At 57.2% G+C, this 26,386-nt stretch overlaps 1 protein-coding gene and 1 long non-coding RNA gene across 3 annotated transcripts in view; one reads left to right on the top strand and one right to left on the bottom strand.

Moving 5' to 3' along the window:
- The window catches only part of TMEM132B (transmembrane protein 132B), a 355,698-nt gene extending 347,991 nt beyond the window's left edge, over positions 1-7,707 (bottom strand). Inside the window, exon 1 of the mRNA XM_070627290.1 lies at positions 7,404-7,707. Within this exon, the coding sequence (XP_070483391.1) occupies positions 7,404-7,470 (67 nt within the window). The 5' untranslated portion in view covers positions 7,471-7,707. The remainder of the gene's footprint in view (positions 1-7,403) is intronic.
- Positions 7,009-24,909, top strand: LOC139084472 (uncharacterized). 2 transcript variants are annotated; one of them, XR_011541877.1, is made up of 4 exons: positions 7,009-7,241; positions 11,426-11,604; positions 11,813-14,553; positions 14,980-16,220. It is a non-coding gene; the product is annotated as an uncharacterized lncRNA (long non-coding RNA). The 2 variants fall into 2 exon arrangements; XR_011541876.1 differs by lacking the exons at positions 7,009-7,241; positions 11,813-14,553; positions 14,980-16,220 and adding an exon at positions 20,992-24,909 and having other exon boundaries at positions 11,293-11,604.
- Positions 24,910-26,386: the final 1,477 nt, after the last annotated feature.

The following is a 26,386-nucleotide window of genomic DNA, read 5'->3' as shown; positions in this document are numbered from 1 at the left end:
CTCCCCAGGGCGCCCTCTCTGCTCCCCCCGCTTCATGCTTCTCCACAGCACTGACCACCATTCAACAAACGGGGCATTTCAGCCATGGACTTTGTTCAGAATCTGTCTCCCTCCTTCGTAATGCTAACCCCATGAGGACAGAGGCCTTGGCCCGTCTGGTCCCTGCCGTATCGCCAGCTCCAAGAAGAGCACCTGTCACAGCACAGACGCAATGAGCAAAGGCAGGCGTGAAGAATGAAGCGGACTGGGCCAGGCTTCAAGGAAGAAGATCAGCGCCGGAGACTTCAGAGCCCACTGACAGACAGGGAAACTGAGTCTCAGAGAGGTCAAGGAGCTAAGCCAGTCCTGCCAGATCTCCCAAATTCCCGAGAGAAGCAGGAAACCTGAGCACGGACATCTCCCGCTTTTTAAACACCCGCAAACAGCAGGAGGAGGGCCCAGGGCAGCCCGCAGCGTCCGCTGGCCTGCAAAAGCTCCGAGTCACCGCCACCCGAGAAACAGCTTTTTTGGCAAAACCACATTTTGCATCCACACCGTGCCCCGCCTCCTCCACTCCCGCGGCCCAGTCTCTCCTTTGGAGCAGACTCTGGGAGAACAGGGTCTCCTCCCGCCTGGCCGCCCCCTCCGGCGGGTTTCCCACAGGCCCTCATCCCTGGCCGGGGTAGCCCCAGCCCCGCTCACCTGGCCCCTCAGCTCGCCCAGAAGAGCCAGCAGCCCGCGGCAGCAGCAGATGGCACGACTACAGAAAGGAAAAGCCCCCGGCCGAGAATGTAAATACTCAACACAACGGAACCCAAGGCGAGAGAACCCGGCACACGAAGGGAGCGGGGGTGGGGGGGGGGGGGCATACCGAGAGCCGCCAACCAGGCAGGGCCAGCCCCCACTGCAGGGCTCTGGAAGGGCAGCTGGGACCCTCCGATGGGACCCCCCCCCCCAAGCCAGCCCTGGGGCGCCGGCTGCGGCCACAGCGGTGTTTTTCGCGCCAGTCTGCTCCGAGGCATGACGAGCCCTGGCGGGAGGCTCGGAGCACACAGCGGACATTATTTACCAGCCGCCCTTCCTCAGCACTGGGCTCCGGGCCGGGCGCAGCCGTCATGAGTTAGGGCCCCCAACGGGTTCACCCGGGTTCACACCACAAACAGCCGGGCTCTGCAGCGCCGGGCGATGCTAGACTCTCCAGCACCCTCGGCAATAAAATACAGCAAATCCGACTGGACTCCATTGATTTTTTATGTAACTATTTTGCGGCCGAAGCGTCCGGAGAGGGAATTGATGGGTTAAGGAGGCAGGTGTCGGGGAAGGCAGGCCGGCGCCTCGACTGCGGACCGGGCGCTGTGGGCGCCAGCGGGCCTTGGAAGTCAACTCCAAAGGGCCTGGGCTTCCTTCCCCGCGTCCCTGGGCAGGGAGCTGGCATCAGGGGTCCACGCTGCCCTGAGTGGGAAGATGCAAAATCAGGCACCTGCGTGGAGAACAAAAGTGACCCCCAGCGACCCTGCTTTCTTTCTCCCCCAGGCGCTGTCACCGCCCGGCATTAAATTACGTTTGTTTGTCCGTTGTCTTATTACTGTCCTGCTCGGCCTGAATGACAGCTCCTCGGATGGGGGATAAGGCTCTTGTGTTCCCTCCTGGGTCCCCGTGCTTAGCGCTGACTCATAGATGTCTGTTGAATGAACAAATGAATGAATGAATGAGCGAGTGACCGGGCATGTCTCTAGCACTTGCTGTGTGCCAGACACTGTGCAAAGAACCTCGCAAGGATCTGCCTTCCTTCTGCCCGGAACAGCCTTCTCTGTGTTAGCTCTTTCGGATGATTTAGGTCTCAGGTGAGATAAATGCCACCTTCTCCAGGAAGTCTTCCTGGATCCCCCGGTCACTCCTCATTGCACTGCCTGGTACTGAATATGAGGAGCATAAACTAGTGTCTGGGACGTTCCCGTTTGGAGAGTTGTTGGTTTCTTGTCTCTCTCTGTCACATGGAGCCTGCCCTAGAATGCAAGCCTCTGAGGGCACAGGCACCTAAGCCTGAGGGCGAGGAAACTGAGGCAAAACTCCAAGACACAGAGGCACCTTAGGGGCAGGAGAGACAGAAGTCAGGAGTTTGAGGAGGAGACCCCACCCTGCCACTGTGTCGTCTTAAGCAGGTCCCTGCCTTGCTCTGAGCCTGGGTGCCCCCGTCTGGAGACTCTTCCGAGCCCCTAAGCTCTCCCGAGGCCATCGCCCAAGAATCCAGTGAAACCCCAGAGTGCGAAGCTGCTGGGCAGGCACCAAGGGTCCGGTCTCCTTGTCTCCACAGCTGCGGCTGCCGCAGCAAAGAGCCAACCACCCAGCGCTTCTCGCTCTCCTCCCGCCCGAGAAACCGCAGGCCGTGCCGGACAGCCCCCCCCTCACACCGTCGGGGCTCCCCACCTTGTATGAGGTCAGCAGGGGGGTTCAGAGCTTGCTGTGGGCTGCACGTCCGCATGCCTCAAAATTCACATGTTGAAGCCGGACCCCCAGGCCTGGTAATAGCAGGCGACAGGGCACAGGGGAGCCCCATGGTGGGATTAGCGCCCTTATAGGAGGCCCGAGGGGGCTCCCTCCCCTCCCGCCACGTGAGGAGACAGCGGGAGGAGGGCATCTATGGAGCAGGCAGCGGGCCCTCACAGAATGCGACCCCGCAGGCACCTTGACCCTGGACTTCCCAGTCTCTGGAACTGGGAGAAATAAATGTCTGTGGCTTATAAGCCACCCGGCGTGTGGGATTTCATCATAGCAGCCTGAATGGACTAAGACAGGGCCCGTTTTACACACGGGGAAACTGAGTCTCAGAGAGGTCAGGGGACTAGACCAGATCTCCCAGTTTCTTGAGAGAAGCCAGCAACCTGGCTCATGAGAGTGACATCTCCTGCTTTTTAAACGTTGGCCCTCCACGGGCTTCCACGCCAGCTCCATCTCCCAAATCAGCGAGTCCCTCTCTGCCGCTGCACCCCGGGCTCTCGACTGAGGGGGCCGACTTGAGAGGGACCAAAATTCCCCACAACAGGGTTCTCGAAAAAGACCCAACTCTGCCCTCAACTTGAGACACAATTCCTGACTGCCCGGGGCCCAAATTAGTCCCAAAATCCAATAAATTGCCCACGAAACTCAGCGCCCACAAACACAGAGACAGTAGAAGTCAAGAGCACTGGCTCTGAGGTGGACACCATGGGTTCCCATCCATGCCCCATCCCTCTGTGGCTGTGTGACGTCGCAGGAGTCACAGCACCTCTCTGGGCCTCAGTTTCCTCATTTGTAAAAGGGGACAAGTACAAGTCCTCACCCCAATGGAGGTGTTGCGGACTCAGTGCAGTCAAATCCGCGTGCAAAGGGCGCGGACACACAGTCAGCTGCACATTGGGCGGATATGGCGTTGCTCCTGATCCTGAGGGCCGCCAAAGTGGAAGAACTGGGGAGAGCAAAGGGAACGCAGGGGAGTCCGTCTGCCAAGCCTCGCCCTTTAACGTAATCCTCTAATGCCTTGAGGCACGGAATTTAAAGGATTCCTAGTTGCCTGCAGAGCGGACTCCGACCTGTTTGATTGCTGTGGCTGTCAACCTTAGTTCGCATTAACGGATTTATCAGCTGCAGGGAGACAGCAGAGAGGAAGCGAAGGCCCCCAGCAAAGACAGCACAGGGAAGGGGCTCAATAACCACACACGACCTTGGAATGTAAGTCTGGCTTGTCCGGAAGTCCGTCCACACCAGTCTGTGCACAGACCAGGGCCCGGCCGGACTCCTGACATTGTGTGGCCTCAGGCAAGTTACTTAGCATCTCTGGACCTCAACAGTCTCATCTGTAAACTGTGACCAGTGAGAGGACCACCTGCCAGAGGAGTGAGCATCCCATCCGTGTTCACACAAGGAAAGGCCGGGATGGCGCCTGCGACACAGCCAGCGCCCTCCGAAGAACCTGCTTCCATCACCTCCCACCAGCATCACCAACATCAGGACCATTTGCCGCCTGTCTTTCTGAGTTGATGTTTGCTCTTTTGGCCACACCAAGTGGCTGTCATTCGCACGACCTTGGGCTCCTTACCTGGAGTCCTGTCCCCAAAAGGACCCTACAGTAGAACTCCGTTACCAGAAAGGCCCCTCTTGGAGGGGGAGAAGGTGCTGGGTGAGGAGTTTCTACAAAGGGAGAAAGTGCGTGAGCCAGGAGCCCCGATCTGACACGGGTTCACCACGAGGCCCTGAGCAAGTCCCTGCCCAGGCCTGAGTCTCTGTCCTCCAGCCTGCAGAGGACGCTGTCGGAGGAGACGCTCTAAGACAACTTCTTACTCTACAAGTCCACTCATCCGCTCTGGGGAGAGTTGGTGGTACCACTGCCATCCAAGGATGCTGACTCTGGTGCCAGCGTGATGGGAGCGATGCGTGTGCTGGATCCCACAGCTTCAAAGAGAAATGTACCCTCTCCATCTTCCTTCAATTTTACACCCAAGAAAGAAGAAAGGAGCTACCCAGCCACATACAACCGGGGGTCCCATCCGGGAACAAGGCCCCTGGCAGGGCCCTGCCGGCCCAGAGACCACCCTCCCGCGCTTCACGCCAACCAGGGAGGGCTTTCTTTGGCTCCTCGGATCATGGCAACCACCACGCTCACTGTTGGCTCCCAGCATTGCAGCCCATGCAGAAGCCCCACGCCTCCCAAGTTCCGTGCATCCGGGGGGAGGAACGCAATGATTTACTCTGGGAACCTCCACCGAACCGCCATTAAATCACTCAGGGAGGCGACAGCATTTGCATACCACTCCCCGCCACCTCCCAAGGCCACCTCTCAGAAGAGCAACACCACACACAGGCAACCCCCCTCCCAAATCAGTATTGTGGTGAGAAAGAAGTAGACCACATGCCACGCCAAGGTGCCAGGCAGGGCTAGGAGCGCCTCTGCCTTGAAACCAGAGCCCCCGCCCCAGCAGGGTCTGCCTCTCACAAGGTCCCTCTGTTGGGGGCTCTCCACCCACCCCGATTTTATAGACCCGGAGCATAATGGGCGGACAAAGCAAGGCGCGTCCATCTTCCCCAGCAGGGCTGTAAGAGCGCCGCCAATTTGCAAAGGCACAGCGTGCACAAAAGTGCCTTGAATAATGGGGGCCCCCTAGTCGCTAAGCTGGGGGATTTGTGCTGACTCTTACCAAGCACAGTTCCATATGTTTAAGTGCTTGCAAGGCTGGAAGAAGTACACCCACCACACTCTCTACCATGGCAGCTACCCACGCAGGAGGGGGGAGGGGGCACCGGCAGACAGAGCCCGGGGGTGATGCGCCAGCCAGCGCCTCCTTCTTGCCTCTGAACTTCCAGCTCCTCTCCCAGAGCCTCAGCCAAACGTGGCCGGTGAACCACGCCAGAAATTATCCAGAAAATCCAGCCAGCTCAGAAGGCAGCTCGAATTATTTCCTCCGAACCTTTCAACCAACGGTAGGCAGCTAACTATCTTTGAGGAATCTCAGCCTTGTTTTTTTCCCCAGCTCTCCTAACTGGTGCTAAATATAGAGGTATCAAACTGTCTGTCTTTATGTCCCTGGGGGGGGACCAGTGAAAGACTCGCATGTGCTTCCAAGGACCCAGCCACGCACCGGGGCTCTGCCCTAGCCACCTCTGCAGAACGAGCTGCCTGGTGGACACTCCAGGAGAGCAGAGGCAGCAGGGCCAGGAGCCGGCCAGCAGCAGGTTTCTGGGCTGGCACACCTTCCCTCCCAGACCCCAGGCTCCCCAAGCAGGCACACGCTCCTCCATGGCTGGGGGAGGGGCAGGGGCCACCCCGTTCTCTTACACAGCATCAGACAAGCAGATCCCCGGGAGACTTCCCATATCCGCTCACGAAGACAGCCAGGTGATGCTGGCCCCTCGCAGAAACAAAATAGAGGCAAAACCCCAATTTCCAAGTCCGAGGGACTGTGCGCTTTGGGGAACAGGCCCCGGGGCTTCAGCTAAAAGGAAACAGCCTCAACCCCGGCAACAGCCGCTCTATGTGCCACAGAGGAACGCTGAGAGCAGACCCCCTCACCACAGCTGCGCATCAGCCAAGCAGACTGAAGACACGACCACGTCAAGCCCAAGGCCAATGTCTGGATTGGGCCAAAGCCGAATGCCGACAGACATCTCTGACAGAAGGTGCTCTCCAAGCCGAAGCTTTTATTAAATATTTTGGATCACCTAAGGGCATCTCAAAGGAAGGCGATATTTACTTTCCCCCACGCAAATGCATCAGGCACTGAGTCGGTACGCGAGGTTTGCTCCTAACCACAACCTTCCCAAGACAGTTACAGCCGAAAAGTTGAAGTTGTATTTTGCTACTGTATTCTGCACGGTTTGTTTGTTAAGAAAATGAGAAGAAATTTTCCGAAGCAAAGGCTAACCTGCCCCCAAATTACAGGTCCTAGTTTCAAAGGCTTGGAGAACCCAGCTCTCCAAACGCACATGACTGTTGCCCCTGACTGTTCCTGGTTCGCTGAGCCTTTAGGATTTTCTCCACTGCTTGGGGTGGGGGGAGGGGAGGAGGTGGCATTTTAGGATAAGCTTCCTCTGGAACCAACATGTAGCCACACCAAGGTGGTAGGAAGCTTTCCAAACTCCGGCGGAGACAGAAAACACCTGACTATTTTGCCTTTCCCACTCGCTAGGTTTTGGAGACAGCTGCACCGGTGCCAGCAGGGAGCCAGGCTCCCTGGTACCCAGGCAATGGCTCTGGGCATCACCACGTTCCACGCGTTCCAGGCGGCCCTGCCCGCCCAGGGCTGCCTGGCCACCTTGGGGTCAAGGCGCTGGGGCAGCCCGCGTTTGCAGGAGGCGAGCATCCAGCTGCGCCTTGACCAAGGAAAGGCCACTTGGGGAGGGGGCACCCTCGGGGGGGAAAGTAAAAGCAGCAGGGTGCCGCGGGGAGTGGGGAGAGGCTGCGCAAGTCAGACAGCTCCGACCGAGACGACCTCAAGGTGGGGGCCCCGCAGGTGTCCCGGGAAGGCACGGCCGTGCGTCCGTGAGCGTCAGGAGACCGGGCGAAGGGGTCCACCGATGCCCTGCCACAGCAAAACCCCGCGGGAACCAGGACCTGGAGGGAGGCTGCCCAAGGCGGGGCGGGGAGGGGGCTAGATTCCTGGAGGCGCGCCCCCACCCGCCTCGCGAGGCTGAGCGCATCCCTTCTGTTGCCCCCGTGCGCCTTGAGGATCCCTCAGGGGAGCTGGGGGTTTGGAGAGGCCGCCGGGTGGGCTCTCGCGCTGGGCAAAGGGGTACGTGGTGGGGACCCCTTGGGTTCCCGGGGTCTTCCCAGATCTGTCCAAGTCCAGGAGATGCCAGCTGCCGGGGACTTGAGAAGGAGGTGGCTGCCCCGTGCGGGAGCCAACTTTGAGCGCGGCGGCGGGGGTCGGGGATGGGGTCTGGGGACGCGTTACCTGGGCACCGGAGCGCCGTCAGCGCCAGCAGTAGCCCGAGCGGCGGCGCCCGGCCCGGGGGCGGCATGGTCCTCGGCGCGCGGTGGGCGCGGCGCGGGGCTGCTCCTGTCGCGCGCCCGGCCCGGCCCGCGGCTCCCGGGAGCAGCCCCCGGCGGCTACGCTCGGGCGCCGGGCATGGCTCGTTCCCAGGGCGCCGCTCCTCCCCAGACGCAGGCGGCCGGCGCTGGCGGCGCTTCCTCGGCTGCGCCTCTGCGCGCTCTCCCGGGCTCGGCCGTGCGCGGAGGGCGGCCGGGGCCGCGGGGGCTCAGCGCCCCGCGCCCTCGCCGGCGGCCCGGCACTTGGCCCGAGTTGCGCGGCCCCCGCCGCCGCCGCGGCTCCTGCGCCCCAGCGCCCGTCCCATCCCGGTCGCGCCGCCGCCGCCGCCGCCTCTGCCTGCGCCAGCTGCCGGCCGCCCCTCGAGCCAGCGAGAGAGTGAGCGAGCGCGCGAGCGCCGGGGAGGGGGAGGGAGGCGGCGGCGGGAGGGAGGGGCCGGAGAGGCCGGGGGAGGGGCCCGCCGCCGGGAGACCGGGCACCAGCGGCCGCCCAGGATAGGCGGCGGGACGTGCCACTCCCCGGCGTCCCCGCGGGAGGGCGCCCGGCCGCAGAGGCCTGGGGACACCCGCGGGGGTGGCCAGGGGCGTTGGCGAGGACAGGGCCGCCGGAGGGGTGACCTGCCGTGCAAAGTGCAGACAGATCGGGGCGAATTCGGGGCGTAGTGGTGGGAGTTCCCAAGGTCGCAGGCTGAGGGAAACGGGAGGGTCCTCGGAAAGGGGCCGCGACATCTCCAGGGGAGGTGTCTGCAGGAGACAGAGACTGCGAGGCTGAGGGCAGACAAGAGGCCCCGGGATAAACCTGGTACAGCCTGGGAGTGCCAGTGGGGGAGGGGAGGGCAGGGGTGGCCTGCGGGAGTCGGGGGCTACCTGGGGAGTTTGCACAGGGCGCTAGGACCAGGGGCGGGGGTGCCCTGGCTGGGCGCCGTCAGGGGTCCTGAAAGAGATCGAAGGTGTCTTAGGGATGTCCACCCAGGTGACAGGCAGGGATCCTCGGCGAGAGGACGCGCCTTCCCATTTCTCGCAGGCCCTAAGAGCGCGCGCAGGCGGAGGGGCGCGGGCCAGAGCGGGCCAGGGGTCCTCTCGCGGCCAGAGACACGAGTTCCCAGCGCCGGGTCGGTCAGCCCTCGCACGGGGGTGTGGCGAAGGCAGGGATGGGGACTAGGTGGTCGGGTTCCTCCAGCCAGGGCGCAGGGCCTCAGCGGGGGTCACGGACTTATTATCCAGAAGTCCTAGATCCCCCTGGACGCCACACCCCCCAACCCGGGCAAGACAACGGGAGCAGGGCAAAATGGATGAATCATGCTGGGCGCCCGCGGGGGCACCGCCAGTCCTCAGATGCCTTGAAAGTCGCCCCACCCAGCTGAAAGAGCGGGGGAGGAGGGGGAGGTGGCATCAGGGTTTGGAGTCCTTGTTCTGCCCCATCATACCAGCTACTGGCTCCAGTGTCTCGGTTTTCCATGAAAAGTGGGTCAAACTCTTTGGAACCTGTCAATAAGGCAGCGTGGGGTGATGCAAAGACAGATTTGGGGAAGACTTCAGAGTCAGAGTCTTGGCCCAGAATCCCAGCTCTGCCACTCTCTAGCTGTGGGACCTGGGCAGAGTCTCTAACCTCTGGAGCCTCAGTTTACCCATCTGAGAAATGGAAGCCATGGGCATCCACCTGGTGTCCCAGATAACGGATATAGAGCCCCTGACCTATGAAGTAAGAGCTCATTTAAGGGAATCCGCTGTCGGCATTATCATTCTCATCATTACGGTCATTATTATTATGTATCTGATTTCCCCCTGTGGACCCAGAACTCCCATCAGAAGAACAGCCCTCCACCCCTCCCAGCTGGCGAGGGGGGCTGGCGGGGGACAGGGCACCTGCTTCATTAGTACAGACAAGCTCATTAGCAGAGGCAGCCCTCAGCTCTTCTCAGATAAAAGAAGGAAGAAGGAGCCAGGGGCAGGTGGTGAGGCTCCAGCCCAGGTTAATTCTGAGACAGAAAGGGATTTTTCTGTTGCAATTAATAGGCTTCCTTCCCAAGGAGCCCCCGCCCCGGCCGAGCCCCATTTGGGCTCCCTGGCAAGGCCTGCCATACATGGAGAGCCGCACGACAGGTTGGACAATGGGTGGTCTCCCTGGGTCTGGGGCGGCCTTGGGAAGGTCCCTTCTGTCCCCTCTCTGTGCCTGTTTCCCCAGCTGGGAGGATGATCCCCAAGATGCTGTCAGGCTCTTCTTGGATCCTCCGGGCCCAGCTGCCACAGCCCACTCTTCCCTTCCATCAGTATTTGCTGAGTTGAGCACCTACTGTGTGCCAGGCCTGTGTGGGCTGGTGATGAGACAGAAAAGGAACGGAGTGTGGGAGCCTGTACCCCCCCCCCCCCCGCCCCGGGAGAAATGCATCCACAGCTAGTCACCAAGGGATGTGACAGCAGGGGAGCAGGGGAGCAGGGAGGGGGAGTGACGTGGGGTGTTTATGCCGAGGTGCCCCACACGTTTGACGAGGCAGCAGGCCAGTGAGGGCTGGGGGTCTGTGACCAAAGATAAGAAGTCATTTTCTGGCAGGGGTGCATGGGGAGGGGTGAATCGCTGCAGTGACTCCCCAAGCCAAGAGTCATTCAGTATCAGGTGTGATGGCAGCCGGACTGCCTTCCTCATCAGACTCAGGACCACCCCCAGAGCCCCCTGCTTCTCCAAGGCAAAGCTGGGGCTGGGGGCCTAGGCACATCCGTCCACCCACCTTTGCGAGCAGCCCTCGCTCACCGCTGCTGCCATACTGCCTCCTGGCTGTCCCTCGGCCTCCTGGCTGGCCCTGGCCCACTGGCTGTCCCTGGCCGTCCCTTGGGCACACCACGTTCCCACCCCCGCATCTTCCAGCAGCAGCTGTCTCTTGGCACACCCTTCCTGGGTCTTCCCATGGCTGGCTCCTTTTCCCTTCAGCTCTCAGCTCAAATGTCACCTCCTCAAGGAGGCCTTCCCAGAGCACACCATCTAAAGTAGACGCCCCCCACCCCACCCCCCAGCCCCTCTCCAGCGCTGTTCACTATCTTTGGAAGCATTGCTGTTACAGAGCTGGGCAGACCCAGCCGGTCCCACCCTCTGGGACTGATCCATGCTGGCCGTGGTTGAACCAGAGGCTGAGGAGCAGGATGTGTTTTTGAGCGTGGCTTTTCCACACCCTGGCTGTGTGACTTTGGACAAGCCCCTAATCCTCTCTGAGCTCATATGTGAGCAGGGATGAGAATTCCAGCCCTGCCCCAGCCTGCTGCTAGTTGGGTGAGGATTTCTGCATATTAACCAGGCCCTGAGTCTGTATGTAATGGGGCTATTTCTGGCGTTATTCTCAGCAGGTACAAGGCCTTCCCGAGTGGGAAGAGGGGAGGGGCTGGCGGCAGTGACCCAGGAGACCCCAGGGCTGGGCAGAGCCGTCCTCTCACTCCCAGCCTATCCCCCCACCCAGCAAATCCAGACTCTCACTCCCAGCCTACTGGCCTCATAGTCTAGGGCGGGAGCATAAGAATGGCACAGCCCAACCTGTTCCTTTGTGTACAGATGGGGAAACTGAGGCCGGGAATGGTCCTGCAAGTGTGGGGAGGCAGATCCCACCAGGAGCCCGCCTCAGCCCCCCTCCCACGGCCCTCGGCTCCGCGCTGGGCTCCCCCAGGCCCCGCCGCCCCCGCCCCCCCGCCCCCCCGGGAGCTGCTCCCCGCCCGGGCCCTCTAGCGCCCGGCCCCCAACCCCCGGCTACAGCGCAGCCCACGCGCCGCCGGCCGCAAGCGTAGAGCGACAGTGCCATCTCGTGCCTGTCGCTGGCACTGCGGGCCCGGCCGGAGCAGCAGCAGGAAGACCGCGGACAGGGCGTGGGGCGAGGGGGTCCAGGCAGGACCATTTCCCCTCCTCCCCCAAGCCGCAGAGCCTTTAAAAGAGCCCTGTATCCTTTGCAGCGCCGACGTTTCCAGCACGCGGGCGGCGACCCCCGTCGGGACCCACCAGTCGAGACGTTCTTTGCAAGTCGGACTGCCTCCGTTTTCCAGTGCAAACGCTCCTGCTTAGCGGAAGCGGTCGGGGCCTCCTCGCCAGGGAAGAGCATCGACTCCCCTCGCGTTTGCACCACCCGGTGAAGGTGGGCGAGGCGAGCCTCTCGGAGGAGCGGGGAGCCCCCTTACAGGGGAACCCAGGAGGGAGGCGGTCGCTGGCGCGCCTGGGTGTGGGGCCCAGGGACGGAGGGAAGGAGGTGCCTTCCTGGCAAGCGTTCTGGGCCCCAGGACCTCAAGTCTCCCATCTCTCTCTCTCTCTGTTCCCTTTCCCTACTTTATTTTCCTGCAAAACAGTTGTTACTACGTGGCATCATACACACAGGGAGAGAAACCCTCCTGCTGGCCTCCTCCACCCGAGGTCAGCCCCTGGCTGCTTCCCAAATAGCTGGTGGGAAGAACAGTGGGGGTGGAGGGAGATGTCGCATCAATCAATAGCGGCTAAACCGGCGAGTGAATGGCAGGACAGCAGAGGAAGGGCTGAGCCTGGGGAGGGGGCCGAAGCCCCAGGAAGCCTGTGAAAACAGAGGACAGAAGGGGCTCGAGTCCACTTTCAGGTAGAGGCCCGGGGGATGGGCACACCCCAGGGAAGGATGGCTTCCTATGTGTTTACGCAGAAAGCACCCCAAATAACGCCCACCCCCACCCCCCCCAGCTTCCCAGCACGGCCTGGGAGTGACCGGAGGATGCTGGATGCCCCAGGTGGGCAGGGCGTGAGTGCAGGCTCCGAGGGGGCACCGGGGAGCAAGTTTCCAGTGCCAGGCAGGACAAGACCAGCAGTGAGAAACAGGCGTCGCAGCGCGCACGAGCCAGGCAGGCGCTGCTCTCAGTGCTTTCCATGGCTTGTTTTCTTATGGTTGTAAAATACACGTAACATAAAATTTACCATTTTAACCATTTTAAAGTGTACAACTGAGTGGCATTTAGTACATTTACGATGCTGTGCAACCAACATCGATATCCAGTTCCGGAACTTTCTCATCACCGCAGAAACCCTGTAGCCTGCTACTCCCCATTCTCCCTCCCCCCCAGCCGCTGGCAGCCACCAAACTCTGTTCTGTCTCCATGGCTGCGCCTCTTCTGGACGATTCCGGTACGTGGGAGCGCCACATCGAGCTGGGTCACCCCAGTTCTTCACAGTGGACACTTCTCAGTAAGGCGGGAGGTCTCCGTTAAGCATCTGAGCAGCAGACTCAGGAAAGCGCAAAGCGGAGCATCGTTGATGAATTTTCTAACGCCCCCTTCAGCGTGGCCCAGTGGCATCGTGGGCCGCGCCCTGGAGGAGGAAACGCGGCCATCACAGCTCAGCTGCGGCGATGGGCACGCCTCAACTGCTGGCCTGTCGAATGTGATCATCCTGGTCTTACTGTCTGTTAGGACCTTCCAGGGTGACAGCCCATTTAACCAGCGCAGTAAAACTGGGGGTGGGGGGCATTATCACCCCCGTTTTACAGAGAAGGAAACTGACAGCCAGGAGTTCAATCAGTTTTCTCCAAGTCTTTAAAAATGGCAGAGTTGGGGTTTGAACCAAGACCAAGCCGTCCCCAAAGCCCTCTCTGAGCCACCCCGGGGATCTTCCCTCCTCTCTTCAGAAGGCTGTTCCTGATGTCAGGGCGGAGAGCTGCCTGTCGGACAGATGAGCCCTGTCCCTCGGTCACAGCCACCTGGCGAGCTGCTCTCAGACGAGCCACCTCGCTGGCAGGCTCATACCGTCGTTAACTGCTGGACACCTTGAACTTGACCAGGGAAAGCAACCTGAGCCATTTGGACTGATATGGAACCGCACACCCAGAAACCGACTGGCTGGGAGAGCAGGGACCCGCTGAAAGCACTCAGGACCCCACCGTGAACGCGTGTGCGTTAGAGATGCCGAGGGGCTGGGCTCGCGGCAGCCCCCAGGCAGCGCCAGCACCTGGTCTGGGGCACGGGATGCCACAGACTTTGTTACATCTTATTAAATGTTAAAGTCCCCTGGGGAAGGCGACCTCGGAACCACAGCATCTGAAGTTCATTGCGATCATCTCCTTGACATTTACAAATTCATAATGTATAATGAACTAACCTGAAGTGGAACTCTTTAATTAATTGCATGAAACAGAGAGTGTATATTAAAAATGAATAAATAAGACAAACAAGGTTGAGTTTGCAGACCTCGAGTAAACTGGCTGTGGAAGGAGCCTTCGCACACGTGGCTCGGACTTGAGGGCTGGCCGGGGCCTGAGTCCCGGAGAGCCCCACGCATCCACTCCTCAGGGGCGGGTCCCGGACGTCGTGTGAGCTCCCGCCACGACCATGGACACTGTTTGTAGGACACCTTCGTGATGTCTGCTGCCGGTTTCAGAAACAGGAGTCTCTGAGTTGGAGATGCCGTGTTGCCCGAGTCCCCAAGAGACACTGGGGCATCTGGGGCACTCGAGGACGCACCGTGCACAAGTGGCAGAGCCCAGATGTGAACTCAATCCATGTCTTCCCGCTCCTGCCCTCAGCTTCTGCTCTCTCTGTGATTTACACAACAAAACTCACCGTCCATCCCTAGATATGGATGCTCCGAGCATGGTGCCGGCCAGGGGCTGACCCTGAGGCCACGGCTGCTTGGCCACTGCCACCCCCAGGTTCCCCTCCGCCCCTGGGGCCTCCCGGTGCTGTGCCAGGAGCCCTCGCCCCTGTGCAAGCGAGGCCAAACTTGCAGGGCTTTCTGGAGAGCTCATGCAGCTCCAAGGAGAGGCTGTGAACAGCAAGAGTAGCCGCTCCACGCCGTGCTGACAGCTCCTTGGGAACGAAGGCCCTGATTACATAACGAGGCTGCCTGGGGAAGGAAGACGGTGCCTGCTCAGGGTTTTGCAAAAGGAAAAAGAGAGACAGTTAAATCTGCCCTGCTCACGCCTCACGCGTTCCTTCTTCAGGCGGTTGTTATGGAGCCCGAGGCGGCACCGGGCCCTGCTGGCGGCACCAGGGATGTGAGAGAGTCGGACCAAATTCCCTGCTCCTGGGATGCTGACATGCTAGTGAGGGAGAAAGACCACAAACCAAATAAACAGGTAAAATATATAGCAGGTCAGGTAAAATTAAGAGCAAAGAAGAGAAGTAAAGAAAGTACTTTTAGAATGGAAGGGAAGGGAGGGAAGTCAGAAAAGGCCTCGCTGAAAAGGTGACACTTGAGGAAATACTTGCGAGAGTGAGGGAATGAGCCACACAGGTGGCAGGTGCTGAGCAGAGAACCATTTAGGCAGAGGGAACAGGAAGTGCAAAGGCCCTGGGGTTGGTCTTTGCCACTATTCAAAAGGAGACCCATAGGCTGGACTGGGGGCTATGCAGCCTCCATGGCCAGAAGAAGACAGCTCCCAGCAACCAGAAAACAAAAGCTGGAGCTGCCAACAAGCTGATGTGGCTGTGCTGCCGGGGGCGGGGGAATGGCTCCTGATGGGGAGCGAGAAGAGTTGATTCTTCCCTGCATTCTTCGGCAGGCAGAGCTCTGAGGTGGCTGTGATTCCCGCCCTGTGTGATCCCCGGGGCTGTGAATAGGATGGATTTTACCCCTGTGATTGGGTGTTGGGATTCAGTACAGCGGACATTGAGAAAGGGAGATCGTCTCCGGTGACTCTTGAAGAGACTGGGCTCTGCCCAAGGGCAGAGAGCTGAAGCGAGAGAGTCTGCACCGCGGGCACTGAAGCTCGAGGCCCCCCTGAGAAGGACACGGGGCCTGGAGGAGCTCCGAGCAGCCCCAGCCCGGGGTGAGCCAGGCACGGGGCCTCGGTCCTTCCACCCCGGGCACCAAACCGCCCACCACGCGAGCTTGGCGGAGGGCGCCGAGCGCAGGCGAGACACAGCCCGGCTGACCCGGATTCCAGCTCGCGGGCTGGAGCCCAGGGAGCCGCCGCGCCTGCGCTCTGACCTACACAGCCGGGAGCTAATACGTGGTGTTGCCTTAAGTGGCTGCCTTTGGGGTAATTTATTACGCAGCAGTAGAAAACTCAGACACATTTGTTCAACATTTTTTAGTACCTACTATGTGCCGGTCCCTGTTAGGTTCTGCCCAAATGAGGGAAATCGACAGTGGGCAAGGAAACAAGCCAGGTAGTGTCAGAAGGAGGCAAGGCTGATCGCTGAAAGATGAGGCCCCAGGGGCCAGGACTGGAGGCTAAGTTTCGATGGCCCACTTCTTCCAGGCAGTGAGGCCCATGCTGGCAAACCAACTCCCAAGAGGCAGAACTTTAGCCAAATCTCCTCTCCATCCAAAGCCCTGTGTGATTTGTCCTGCCCCTCCCTCCCTGTGCCATAGCCACCTGGCCTTCCTTCCCTTCCTCAAACACACCAAGCTTGTTCCCACCTCAGGGCCTTTGCACCCGCTATTCCCTCTGCCTGGAAGATCTTTGCCCCAGATCATCACATGCCTGGCCTCGTCTTACCTTTCAAGTTTCTCCTGCAACATCACCTCCTCACAGACCTTTGCTGACCCCCCATCTAAAGAAGCCGTCCCCACCCGCGCATCTCTTTACACACCATGTTTTAGTCCCCTCACAGCGTGCCCCATCCTCATACATTATTTCACGTGCTTGTTTACTCATCACTCGTCTCCTCCACTGGAATCTAAGTTCCAACGCTGCAGAAGCCACGCCGTGCCCTGCTGTTGCCCGGAGCCCCGGGCCGCTCTCCAGACGAGGAAGACGCTCAATAAACATCCGTTGATGGAATGACTGGAAAATTCCTCTGATCAGTCAGTGGTTGTTTTTGTTTCTTCCAAGAGGGAAAAAAAAAAGCAATGAAAAAGGAATAATTCATAAAAAAATGAAAATCCAAGGCTATAGCGAGACAGCCATTTGCATAGTGACGAGCGTCTGATTTTTAATATAATTCCACCTCCAAAGTGGAATGCTCGCTCCTCAGATGTGGCCGGGCCCCGGGAGGCGCTCAGACGAACAGCAGCCGTCATCACGGGGCGGAGCCAAAGCCCCTCCACGGTGGTTTTGCCTCCATTCCACAAAAATTTTGGTTTTTGCTATTTAGAACTTGCCAGCTCTTCCAAGCACGGCTGGCTCTCTAACCCAACATTCATTCCCAACGCCTCTCTCCCCCACCTCCTCACTCGATAAGAGGGGGGAAAGCTAAATGCTCATCTTCTCAGACTCGCTTGCAGACCTACTTCTGTCCAGGGAGATGAAATGGAAGAGGTCTAGAGGTAGTCTGGGAATACTTTTCCCTACCAGAATAGGAACAGCGGTGCCTGACCAGGCCTTAGCCTTTCTTCCTGCTTTAAATGTAGCCAGGATGGCTGGAGCTGCAGCAGTCATCTTGGGACCATGAGGAAAAGGCAAAGAGAATCACAGAGATTTGAGGCCCTTACATTATTGAGCAACTTTATCATCACTCAGAGATAACCATCTCTAGACTCCCTGGTACACGAGAAAAGGAAATCCTTATTAAGCCGCAAGAGTGAGGTTTCCTGTTACTTGCAAGCAAAAGTCATTTACCAATATGCCAGCTGCAGGGTTACAGACAGCTCCACATAAGTCAAGAAAGTTTCATCTTTTATCAAAGCAATTTCATATCTGTGACCTCTTTCATCATCACAACACCCCTGAGAGTTTGGATGAGCAGACTTTAGTTTCCTCAGTTGCCAGATGAAAGATCTGAGACTCAGAGAGATGAAGTGACTTGCGAAGCATCATTCAGCCTGCGGTGAAACTTGAGACACAGAACTAAAACCTGGACTTCTCAATTCCCAGTCCAACAAGTGGAAAGATGAGAACCCATAATATAAAATAGGATCCCTAAAAATAAAACCTGCATTGTAAACCTCTGTTTTACAACTTTAGGCCAACAGAAAACTGTCATAACCCATTTATAAACCCAGGACCCAAGTGGTCCAGTCCCAGACAGGATTGTGGTCAGAGTAACAGTGCCCATCAGTCACAAAGGAATTCCAAAATAACCAAGGTCCTTGTTTACGTTTAGTTTTACCATAAAGGAGATAGGTGGGCCATCGAAATATTTCTTCAAATTCTCCTTTCCTCCCTGATTCGCATCCCACACACTCCATACTTTGTCTCGTTACCCCAAACTCTCCTGAAATCTTCTCTCCAGGCTCCCGTGTCTTCTCCCTGGCCAGTTGTCACTGTAGCATCTCTCAGCCTCTTTACCACGTGTTGGGATGCTGCAGCCGGACCCTCGAACAGTTCTTCTTTGCCAGCTGGTGGAAGGTTAGGCTTTGTCGAGAAAGGGCAATGGGTGGACGGCACAGTGTCAGGGGGCAGACTCCCCCCTTCTAGGGTGCAATGCTCCCTTTTCATCCAGAGCGAAGCCCACCCAGAGCCCAGCAGCACCCACAGGCCCTGCTCCCCTGGCCCGGCAGCCACGTCCACCACAGCCCAGGACGCACCCTCAGGCCACACTTGCACTTCCCACGCAGCAGCCACGTCTGCACGGGCTCCAGCCTCACCCTCAGGCCACCCTCTCCCCACCCAGCGGGCAGCTCTAGCCGGGCTCTCGGACCACGCTCTCCCCGGTGAGTGGGCAGTTCCTAGAAGGCAGCGAAGGGGCTCACACCCTCCTGCAGTGGCGGATCGTAGAGATGGACCAGCTGCAGCCTTTGCCCACGGATGAGTTTCTTCCCTCCGGCAGAGGACATGCTCCGTGCCCTTTCCAAAGGGTCTGAGTCTGAGCCGGGGGAGGAGGGAGGAGCTCATCTAACCCTGAGGTCCCCTCGTTGGCCCCCTCCCCTCAGCTGCTCTTCCGCACCTGCTGCTTCTGGACCCCTCAGTCTTCCTGTGCCCCTGCAGAAAGTTCACCACCTCTGACCCGTCAATGAGTCTCCGTGCAAATTACTGATGCGGGTCTGTCTCCCCACTGGACCGTGACTGATGCAGAACTAGCGATGGGAGGGGTTCCAGGACACGGGCCCTGAAAGCCGGGACTTTGAGCTTATTCTGGCCACGTCCTTGGGCCTGAGTACAGTGCTGAGATTTGGGCAACGTGAACTAGGAGGCCAGTGACCCTGGCATGCAGGGACGTCACAATTAGTCAGACAGGTCATCACCTGTGTCGATTACAACAAGGTGACAACTGAGGCTCCTGCCTTGGGAGCTCAGGTGGCTGCTGTACTTGACCTTCGTGGCTGTGATGATGGCCTCAGGGCTGTGGTGTGGGGTGGACACCTCTGTGTGTGCCGGAGCACTTACAGGAAGAAGTTGGGGGGCCGGCATGGTGGTGCAGTGGTTAAGTGCACACATTCTGCTTTGGCAGCCCAGGGTTCGCCAGTTCGGATCCCGGGTATGGACATGGCACCGCTCATCAAGCCATGCTGTGATAGGCATCCCACATATAAAGTAGAGGAAGATGGGCACGGATGTTAGCTCAGGGCCAGTCTTCCTCAGCAAAAAAAAAAAAAAGAGGAGGATTGGCAGATGTTAGCTCAGGGCTGAGCTTCCTCAAAAAAAAGGAAGGAGTTGGAAATCCCAGTTCCCTTAACTCACGTCAAACCGCAGAAGCAGAGAGCTTCTGAGGCAGCTTTAACGAAGTCCTGCTTACTGTCGCCATAGGGCTAATGCTGCTGACAGTCAAAGGCACAGCATAACGTGCGGGCTGTAGAACTGCGACGACAGTTGAATTCACAGCCTCGCCAAGCTTCTCGTGTGGATGGCGGGACACAGGATGGGGATGCTAAAACTTGCCACGGGGACATCTGGTGGGATTCAGATGAAACAGAGACTGGCAAGTCCCCAAGTCAGTCTGGGCCTCTCTTGCTCAGAGCAAGTTGCTTGCTCTCCTGTGTCTAAGGAGACCAGCTGTCCTGTTCCTGACAAACGTGTGATAAACTCAGTTGGGGCAGGTGCCTCAAGAGGAGATGCCCACTGTCCTTCAGACCCACCATGACTACTCCCTGCTGGCCCATAACTGGGATCTCACAATGCTCTGTGCTCAGGTGCACACGATGGTCCAGGATGAAATCACTTACACAGCAAAAGGACCGCAAGCTTTTGTCAATTTATGTTGACGGAAACCTGAGGAGCGCGTGAGGGTGTCAGACCAGGGCGGGCGGCACGTAATCTGGATCTGGCTGAGCTCACCGGTCTCGGTGCACTAACCGGAGATTGGGGATAGAGTGTGCTGGCTCGTGTAACCGGAGGTGGCTCTGAAAGGTGACTTGGCTGGTCGGCTGGAAGACTCAATGGTGGCCGACATTTAGTGAGGCAAGATGCCAGGGCTGCCCGGGCATGACATGGAGGACGGGATCCACAGCTTAGGGGCACTGGGAAGTGAGAGAGGATTTAGCCTGATGACCTGCACACCCACCCGCCAGCTCTAACCCCAGAGAAGCCCGAAAGACACTTCCTGTATAAGGTGTTGAGAAACATGACTGAGGGGGTCCCACTGTTGAGATGGGCTCCCTGACTTTAATGAGCAGGACCCCAGAGCCACAAGCCAGCAGCAGCACGTAACCGCCAGAGGCAGAGCAAGCCCACCTCCAGCAAGGGCAGCAGGACACACCAGCGGTCAGAACGCCTTGGTCTGCAGGGTCTCTGGCAGAGGCTCATTGTCCCAGTGCCCTGGGGATGAACTAGATGGCAGGCCTGCTGGCGTGTTCCTCAGGAACTCATCTCAAACCGAAGGAAGGGCGGCAATGGGCTCATGCCCACGGAACTAACTGCAAAGAAAAGGAAAAACTCAGAGGCACAGAGAGGGGCCGAAGCAGGAAACCAGTTGCTCCAGAGAGAGGGGCAGAGAAAGCAGCTGCTGTGACTGCCCAGTTCCCAGGAGGCCAAATTCATGTCCTGCATTGGGCCACGAGAGGCCCCTATGTCCACGTGTGGCTGGAGAGCATTGTGTCCTCATTTTGCCCTTCCTCCACCTCGCGAATGACAGGATCTGTGCTTATTATTATCTCGGCGGGGGATGCGACTCCATGAAAGCAGATGCAAAACCCTTTAAGTTTCATCTTTTTGTCTTCCAAAAACCCAAGCTGTTTTGTTCTGGGATCATAAACCAGAATGTCCACAGAAACCAAGCTAAGCAGCATAAATGAGTGAATCAGGGCAGGTGCAGGGCAATAAGGAGAGGTGTGGACTGTGGCAAACTGGGGAATGCATGCTCTGCTTAAAGACCTTCAGACTTCATCTTTAAGCAGCAATCCGGGGAACAGGTAGCTGGGTCCCCAGAGTGCCTGAGATTCCAAGAAGCCACAGGGGAATCGGGGCTCAAAATAAAAATAAATCTGAAGAAAAGGAAAGGGAATGACTGTGGTAGACACCTGTCATGTGAATGCCCCTGTCACGTTTGGGGAATTCCCCACTCTAGGAGTCTTTGTAAGAAACAGCAGCTACCTCACACAATAAATGCCCAGTGATCACTTTAAAAGAATAGCAAGAGCTAAATCTTAGAATGCTTACTCAGTTACTGCTTCGACAGGCTTCACATACATTCTGTCGTTTAATTCACACAACCTTCTGAGGGTAGGCACGGTTGTTATCCCTATTTTGCAGATGAGCAAGCTGAGAAACGCCCGTTGCCCAAGGTCACACAGCTCCTAAGTGGCAGGACCTGGACCGGAACCCACGTATCCTGGCTCTGGAGTCCGTGTGCTGAACGCCTTCCCTCCTCTGCAGGTAGGGCATGAGGGTGTGACAGAGCTCGGCCAACTGCACTCGGAATCGGGAGCTACCAGCCCGAAGAAGCAGGGACAGAAGCCCGTCTGGTGGCAGAGCTGTGTCCAGCGTCCAGGGGCATCAGGGCCCAGCAGCAGTGGCAGCAATGGCCTCCCTAGTTCCGTGGCATGCTTCTCTCTCTGTCTGGACGTCCTCATTCTACCCATTTGGGAGAATGGGTAGAAACTTTTTCAGCTTCTCAACAACTCTGTGAGCTCCCCCGGCATCATTTCACTAAATTCCTTTTCAGCTTGAAGCACCTGGACTCCGGCTCTGTTGCCCACATCCCAGCATCCTGCCTGACACGGTTGACTGACACACACTAGCGGCTGTGCACTGCCCTCTGCGGTCACTGCCTTCACAACGAGCTCCCCGTGACTTGAGCTCTCTGAGGGGGATTCTGGCCTTTGCAACTGACCGGTCCTGGCTGCAGACAACCCAGGCTTTCCAAATCCTGAGGCCGTACCAGGAGGGCACTGTGGCTGCAGGTGGACCCTGGTTCTGGAACAATCACCGCTGTCCTGGGGACGGCGGCCAGGCCTGCTGTCACAGTGTGGTTCAGTCTTGATCTATCCAGATGAGGTTTTTATCACATTTCCTCATTATTAAGAATTAGCTCTGTGTCATTAGCACACCACGCTATGAACTCAAATCTGTCCCACCATCTGGAGGGACGCTCCAAGCTCACGGCACGGAGCCCAGACGGACGCTGTTAGGAGAGCTGTGAGCAGAGACCCGCTGAGGCGGGGAGAGCCAGAGAGGGAAACAGAGAGACAGAGACAGACAGAGAAAGAGAGCGAGGCAGAGACAGAGTGGGATCCACTGGCCACATGGCCATTTAGTAGATGTGGACACTGAGTCCCACAAGAGGTGACGGGCCCAGCAGGCTGCAGGCTGGACCTTCCGAATTCACAGCCTTCCAGGGCAGATCCCCCGTTTGTGCCTCACCAGCAGCAACCCCCACCCCCTTCGGTGAAGACCACCCAGATTGCCTTTGGGGAACTATAATGCTGTCATTTGCATGGCCCCGCCCACATGTGGCCACATGACCCAAGCCTGGCCAATCAGAATCGCAGGGCTCGGGGATAAGTACATAATCCACTTTCAGCCAGTGGGAGTCCGGTCCGGGAGTTTTGCTGGAACTCCCCAGAAAGTCATGTTCTTTGCCCCTGGGAGGACCGAGAGCTTAGAAAATGACCCTGGCACGGGAGACAGTGTTGCGATGTAGATGTAGTTCTGCGACAAATTTTAGAAAGTTGCCTTCATATTCCTGCCTCTAAAATATACTCAGATATTAACCATGAAGTGGCCAAAATGCAATGTCATTTTTTTCTCATTGATGGTTTCCTATTGGATAAAGTGGGTAATTACGTTTTTCAAAATACACTATGCATTTTTCTCTGAGACTCAATAACCAATAGAAAGTAGTGGTCAGGAGCAAGGACCCTGGAGCCAGCAGCCCACCTTGGTTTGAGCCCAGCCCCAGCACTTCCCAGCTGCGGGACCTTGGGCAGCTGGCCCAGACTTCGTGCCTCGATTTCTTCATCTATAAAACAGGGGAAATGCTGGCGCTCACCTCAGGGACCCGACAGGAAGATTAGGTGAGCTATTGCATTGTGATGTGATGGAACGTAATGTACCATCGTGTAATGAGTGTTACGTATCACCACTATCATCATCTAAAACATTTTCACTGCTGTCCTGAAACGTTTCTCTTCTTCTGAACCTGACCTTTGTACAAAGAAAAGGCGGCCCCCCCCACGCCCCCCCCCACGCCCCCCCCCCCCCCACGGCTTGGAAGGAGCCAGTGAGAAGACCAGCCCATCACCTTTAGTTTGCCTTCTTCCGAGGGAAAAACCCACAAGCCAAGACAACATTCTGTAACCCAGCTTGAGTGTCTCACTACAATTACATGATGCTCATTGCTGGCTTTGTGTTCCATTTGGCAACTTGTTAAAGTAATTGAACAAAATATAACTAATGAACAATGATAATGAAGTTCATAATTAGGTCCTTGAAACACTTGATGTGGAAAATATTTCAAATGCTTTTAAATCACTGTACTCAGGTGAGGTGAGGCAGATTCGGAAATGGGAGGAAGCGATGAATGGTTTCTGTGGTTCAGAATGAACCAAGTCCGCCACAGCAGCATCCAGGTGACAGCACCGGCCTCCTGGAGGTGAGATGCTAAGTTGAACGAGAGAGTAGCGGTGAGGGCCTAACCCCAGGCGAGGCACATAGTAGGTATACAAGTAGTTCCTGTGGGGCCTTGCCCAGGGGACTGACACACAGTAGGTCCTTAACAAGTGTAGCTGAAAAGAGAGAATTGAATCTGCTTCTTCCTGAGGACGTCCTCCGCCTCAACTCAAGACCAGTGACGACCGGAGGGGGCAGGAGCCACAGTTCACAAGTGCAGATGAGCAAGACCGTCATGGTCTCCGTGGGCTGGCGACCCCACAGCCGTTCCCCCCATCACTGTAGAAAATCCACTTCCTCAAGAGGAACTTTAAAGAGTCATGTGCCGCATCACGACGTGTCGGTCAATGACAGACCACACATACGACAGTAGTCCCATGAGATTAGAGCCTAGGTGTGCAGTAGGCTGTGCCATCTACGTGTGTGTAAGTGCACTCTGTGATGGTCGCACAACGACAAAATCGCCAACGACGCATTTCTCAGAACGTGACCCCGTCTGTAAGCGATGCGTGACTATAGTGGGGAACCCTAGCAGAGTCCACGTCACCCAAGTGATTGAAGTCAACGGTGCCAGGAATGAGACCAGACGACAGCGTGTGGCCCCAGATACAACGCATCAGGAAGCATTCAGCACGGCCTCCGTGTGGTCCTGCCGAAAGTTCACACCAAACCTAACCCTAGGGACCATCGGGCAACCCAACCAAGGGGCAGGCCGCGGAGCCACGGGCCCGTCCTCCTCAAAACACCTGCGTCGTGGAAGGCGAACAAGGACTTCTGATCAACGGAGACTCAGGAGACACGACAACCAGGCGGTGCAAGGTCTGGGGTTGTGTTCTGCTATGAAGGACGTTACTGGGACAACTGGCGAAAGCTGAAAAAGGTCGGGAGGCTGGATGATAGCAACATTTCCGTGCTAACTTCCTGATTTAGGTACCTGAGCTGTGGCTGCGTTTCTTGGAAATGCACAATGAAGTACTTAGGGATAAAGGAACAGTGTGTCTGCAACTGACAAACAATTCAGAGGAAATATACATATGTGTGTATGCTCGTGTGTGTGTAAGGAGAGAGAGAAAGACAAAAATATAGCAAATGTTAACTCTGGGAAATCTGAGTGAAGAATATCGGGTTGTTTTTGTGCTATTCTTGCAACTTTTATTTTAGTCTGAAATTATATAGAAACAAAAAAACAAGGAATAAAAAGAATCCAGATACCTGGTTCCCAGCCTCCTTTGTAGCTAAGGACGGCCATGAGAAACAGCTCCAGTCAATGATTGGAGGAAAGGCTGCTGGCATCTTTCTGGGGAAAGCACTTCCCCTGGAAAATAAGAGAGGGCCACCAAGACACCTCACCCTGCACTGGCTGCCCCACACCCCCACATCCTGCCATGGACACGGACGTGTGAGGATGTGATGGCAAAGCTGCAGCAGACTTCTTGTGACCATGAGGAGAAGGCCAAGAAACTCACAAAGATGCCCAGAGGCCTGATATTGTTCTGCACTTATGAGCTTTCATGAGGTCATTAAATGCCCACACTCATTAAACACCTACTGTTTTTGGTATTCTGTTGTTTGCAGTCAAAGCATTTCCAGCTCCCGGAGCGCTTCCCCACTGCCCAGGCCTTACCTCAGGAAACCGGGCCCTTCCACTCTTAGATCCAATAAGGGATCTGGGGACTCTGCTTCGGAGGCTCAGCTCAGGGAGCCAGGATGCCCTCGCTCATATGCATCAATGTCTTCTCCCTCGTGGCTTCTCCTCCAGTCCAGAGACGCTCCTTCTAGTCTGCTGGGGGAGGGGCAGAGAAACCCTGCTCTTCGTTATGTTTTTTTCCCTATTTTCTGTCTGTGCTGCATGTTCTTTTGGTTTTAGATTTCTAAAAAGTAAAAGCTGGGGCCGGCCCCTTGGCCAAGTGGTTACGTTTGTGCGCTCAGCTTTGGCTGCCCAGGGTTGGCCAGTTTGGATCCTGGGCGTGGACCTGCACACCACTATCAAGCCACGCTATCGTGGCATCCCACATAGAGGAACTAGAGTGACTTACAACTGGAATATACAACTATGTCCTGGGGCTTTGGGGAGGGAAAAAATAGAGGAAGATTGGCAACAGAGGTTAGCTCAGGGCCAATCTTCCTCACCAAAAAAAAAAGAAGGAAAGAAAGAAAGGAAAAACTATGAAATAACTCTCTCTCCTTCTCCCTCCCCATCTCTCTCTCGCTCCCTCTCTCTCTTCCCTGCCGTCATAAATCTTCCCTGATGCACGGTACACAGGGCATCCCAGCCGCCTGATCGGGGGGGGGAAAGGTCAAGGAGAGATTGTGAAATAAGTGAAGGAAAAAAATCACTTAATCTGACAAATATTATCCCTCCACCCAATGGTCTTTCATGAAGCCCTGAGGTCGTTTCCACTCTGTCCAGTGTTTCCTCTCCCTCCCCCTCGGATGCCTCCCCTCTTCCCGCCTGACTGAGCTCTTCACGTCTCCAACACCCTGCACAGTTCCAGACTTGGTTCCGTTGGCCCCCACCCCCGGGCAGGCCTCCCCTCCTCTTCTGTGGGGATGCCACGCCCCCTCCAGGCCCAGGCTGGGCACCTCTATCAGCCGGCACAGACTGTGTTCTGCTGCAGTAACAAAGACGTCCGGGGCTTCACACACCAAGGGTTATTTCTCTCTCCCACTCATGTCCATTGCAAGTTGGAGGGCGGGGGCTCTGTCCATCCTGATTGCTCCGGACCAGGCTGACGGGGCAGCCACCACGTGGGAGAGGGAGAGAGCTTTGGGGGCCTCAGATAGCAATCAGGCGTTCCGGCCTAGGAGCGGCCCACACCACTTCTGCTCCTAACACGCTGGCCTTTACGGACCACACGGCCTCGACCTCGAGTCCACAGTTCTGTCCTATTCTTGAGGGTTTTCTATGCCTGACTTTTATCTTTTTTCCAAGATCATTAATTCCTTGTGGTAAGTTTTCCTAAAAATATCAATGCCCAGGCTTTTCTTCAGACCATGAAGTCAGAATCTCTAGGAGTGGGACCTGGGAGTGAGCATT

This window comes from Equus przewalskii, chromosome 7 (genome assembly GCF_037783145.1).
Source record: "Equus przewalskii isolate Varuska chromosome 7, EquPr2, whole genome shotgun sequence".
NCBI lineage: Eukaryota > Metazoa > Chordata > Mammalia > Perissodactyla > Equidae > Equus > Equus przewalskii.
Note: the sequence above shows the minus strand (reverse complement) of the source record. Positions and strands in the feature narration are given on the sequence as shown.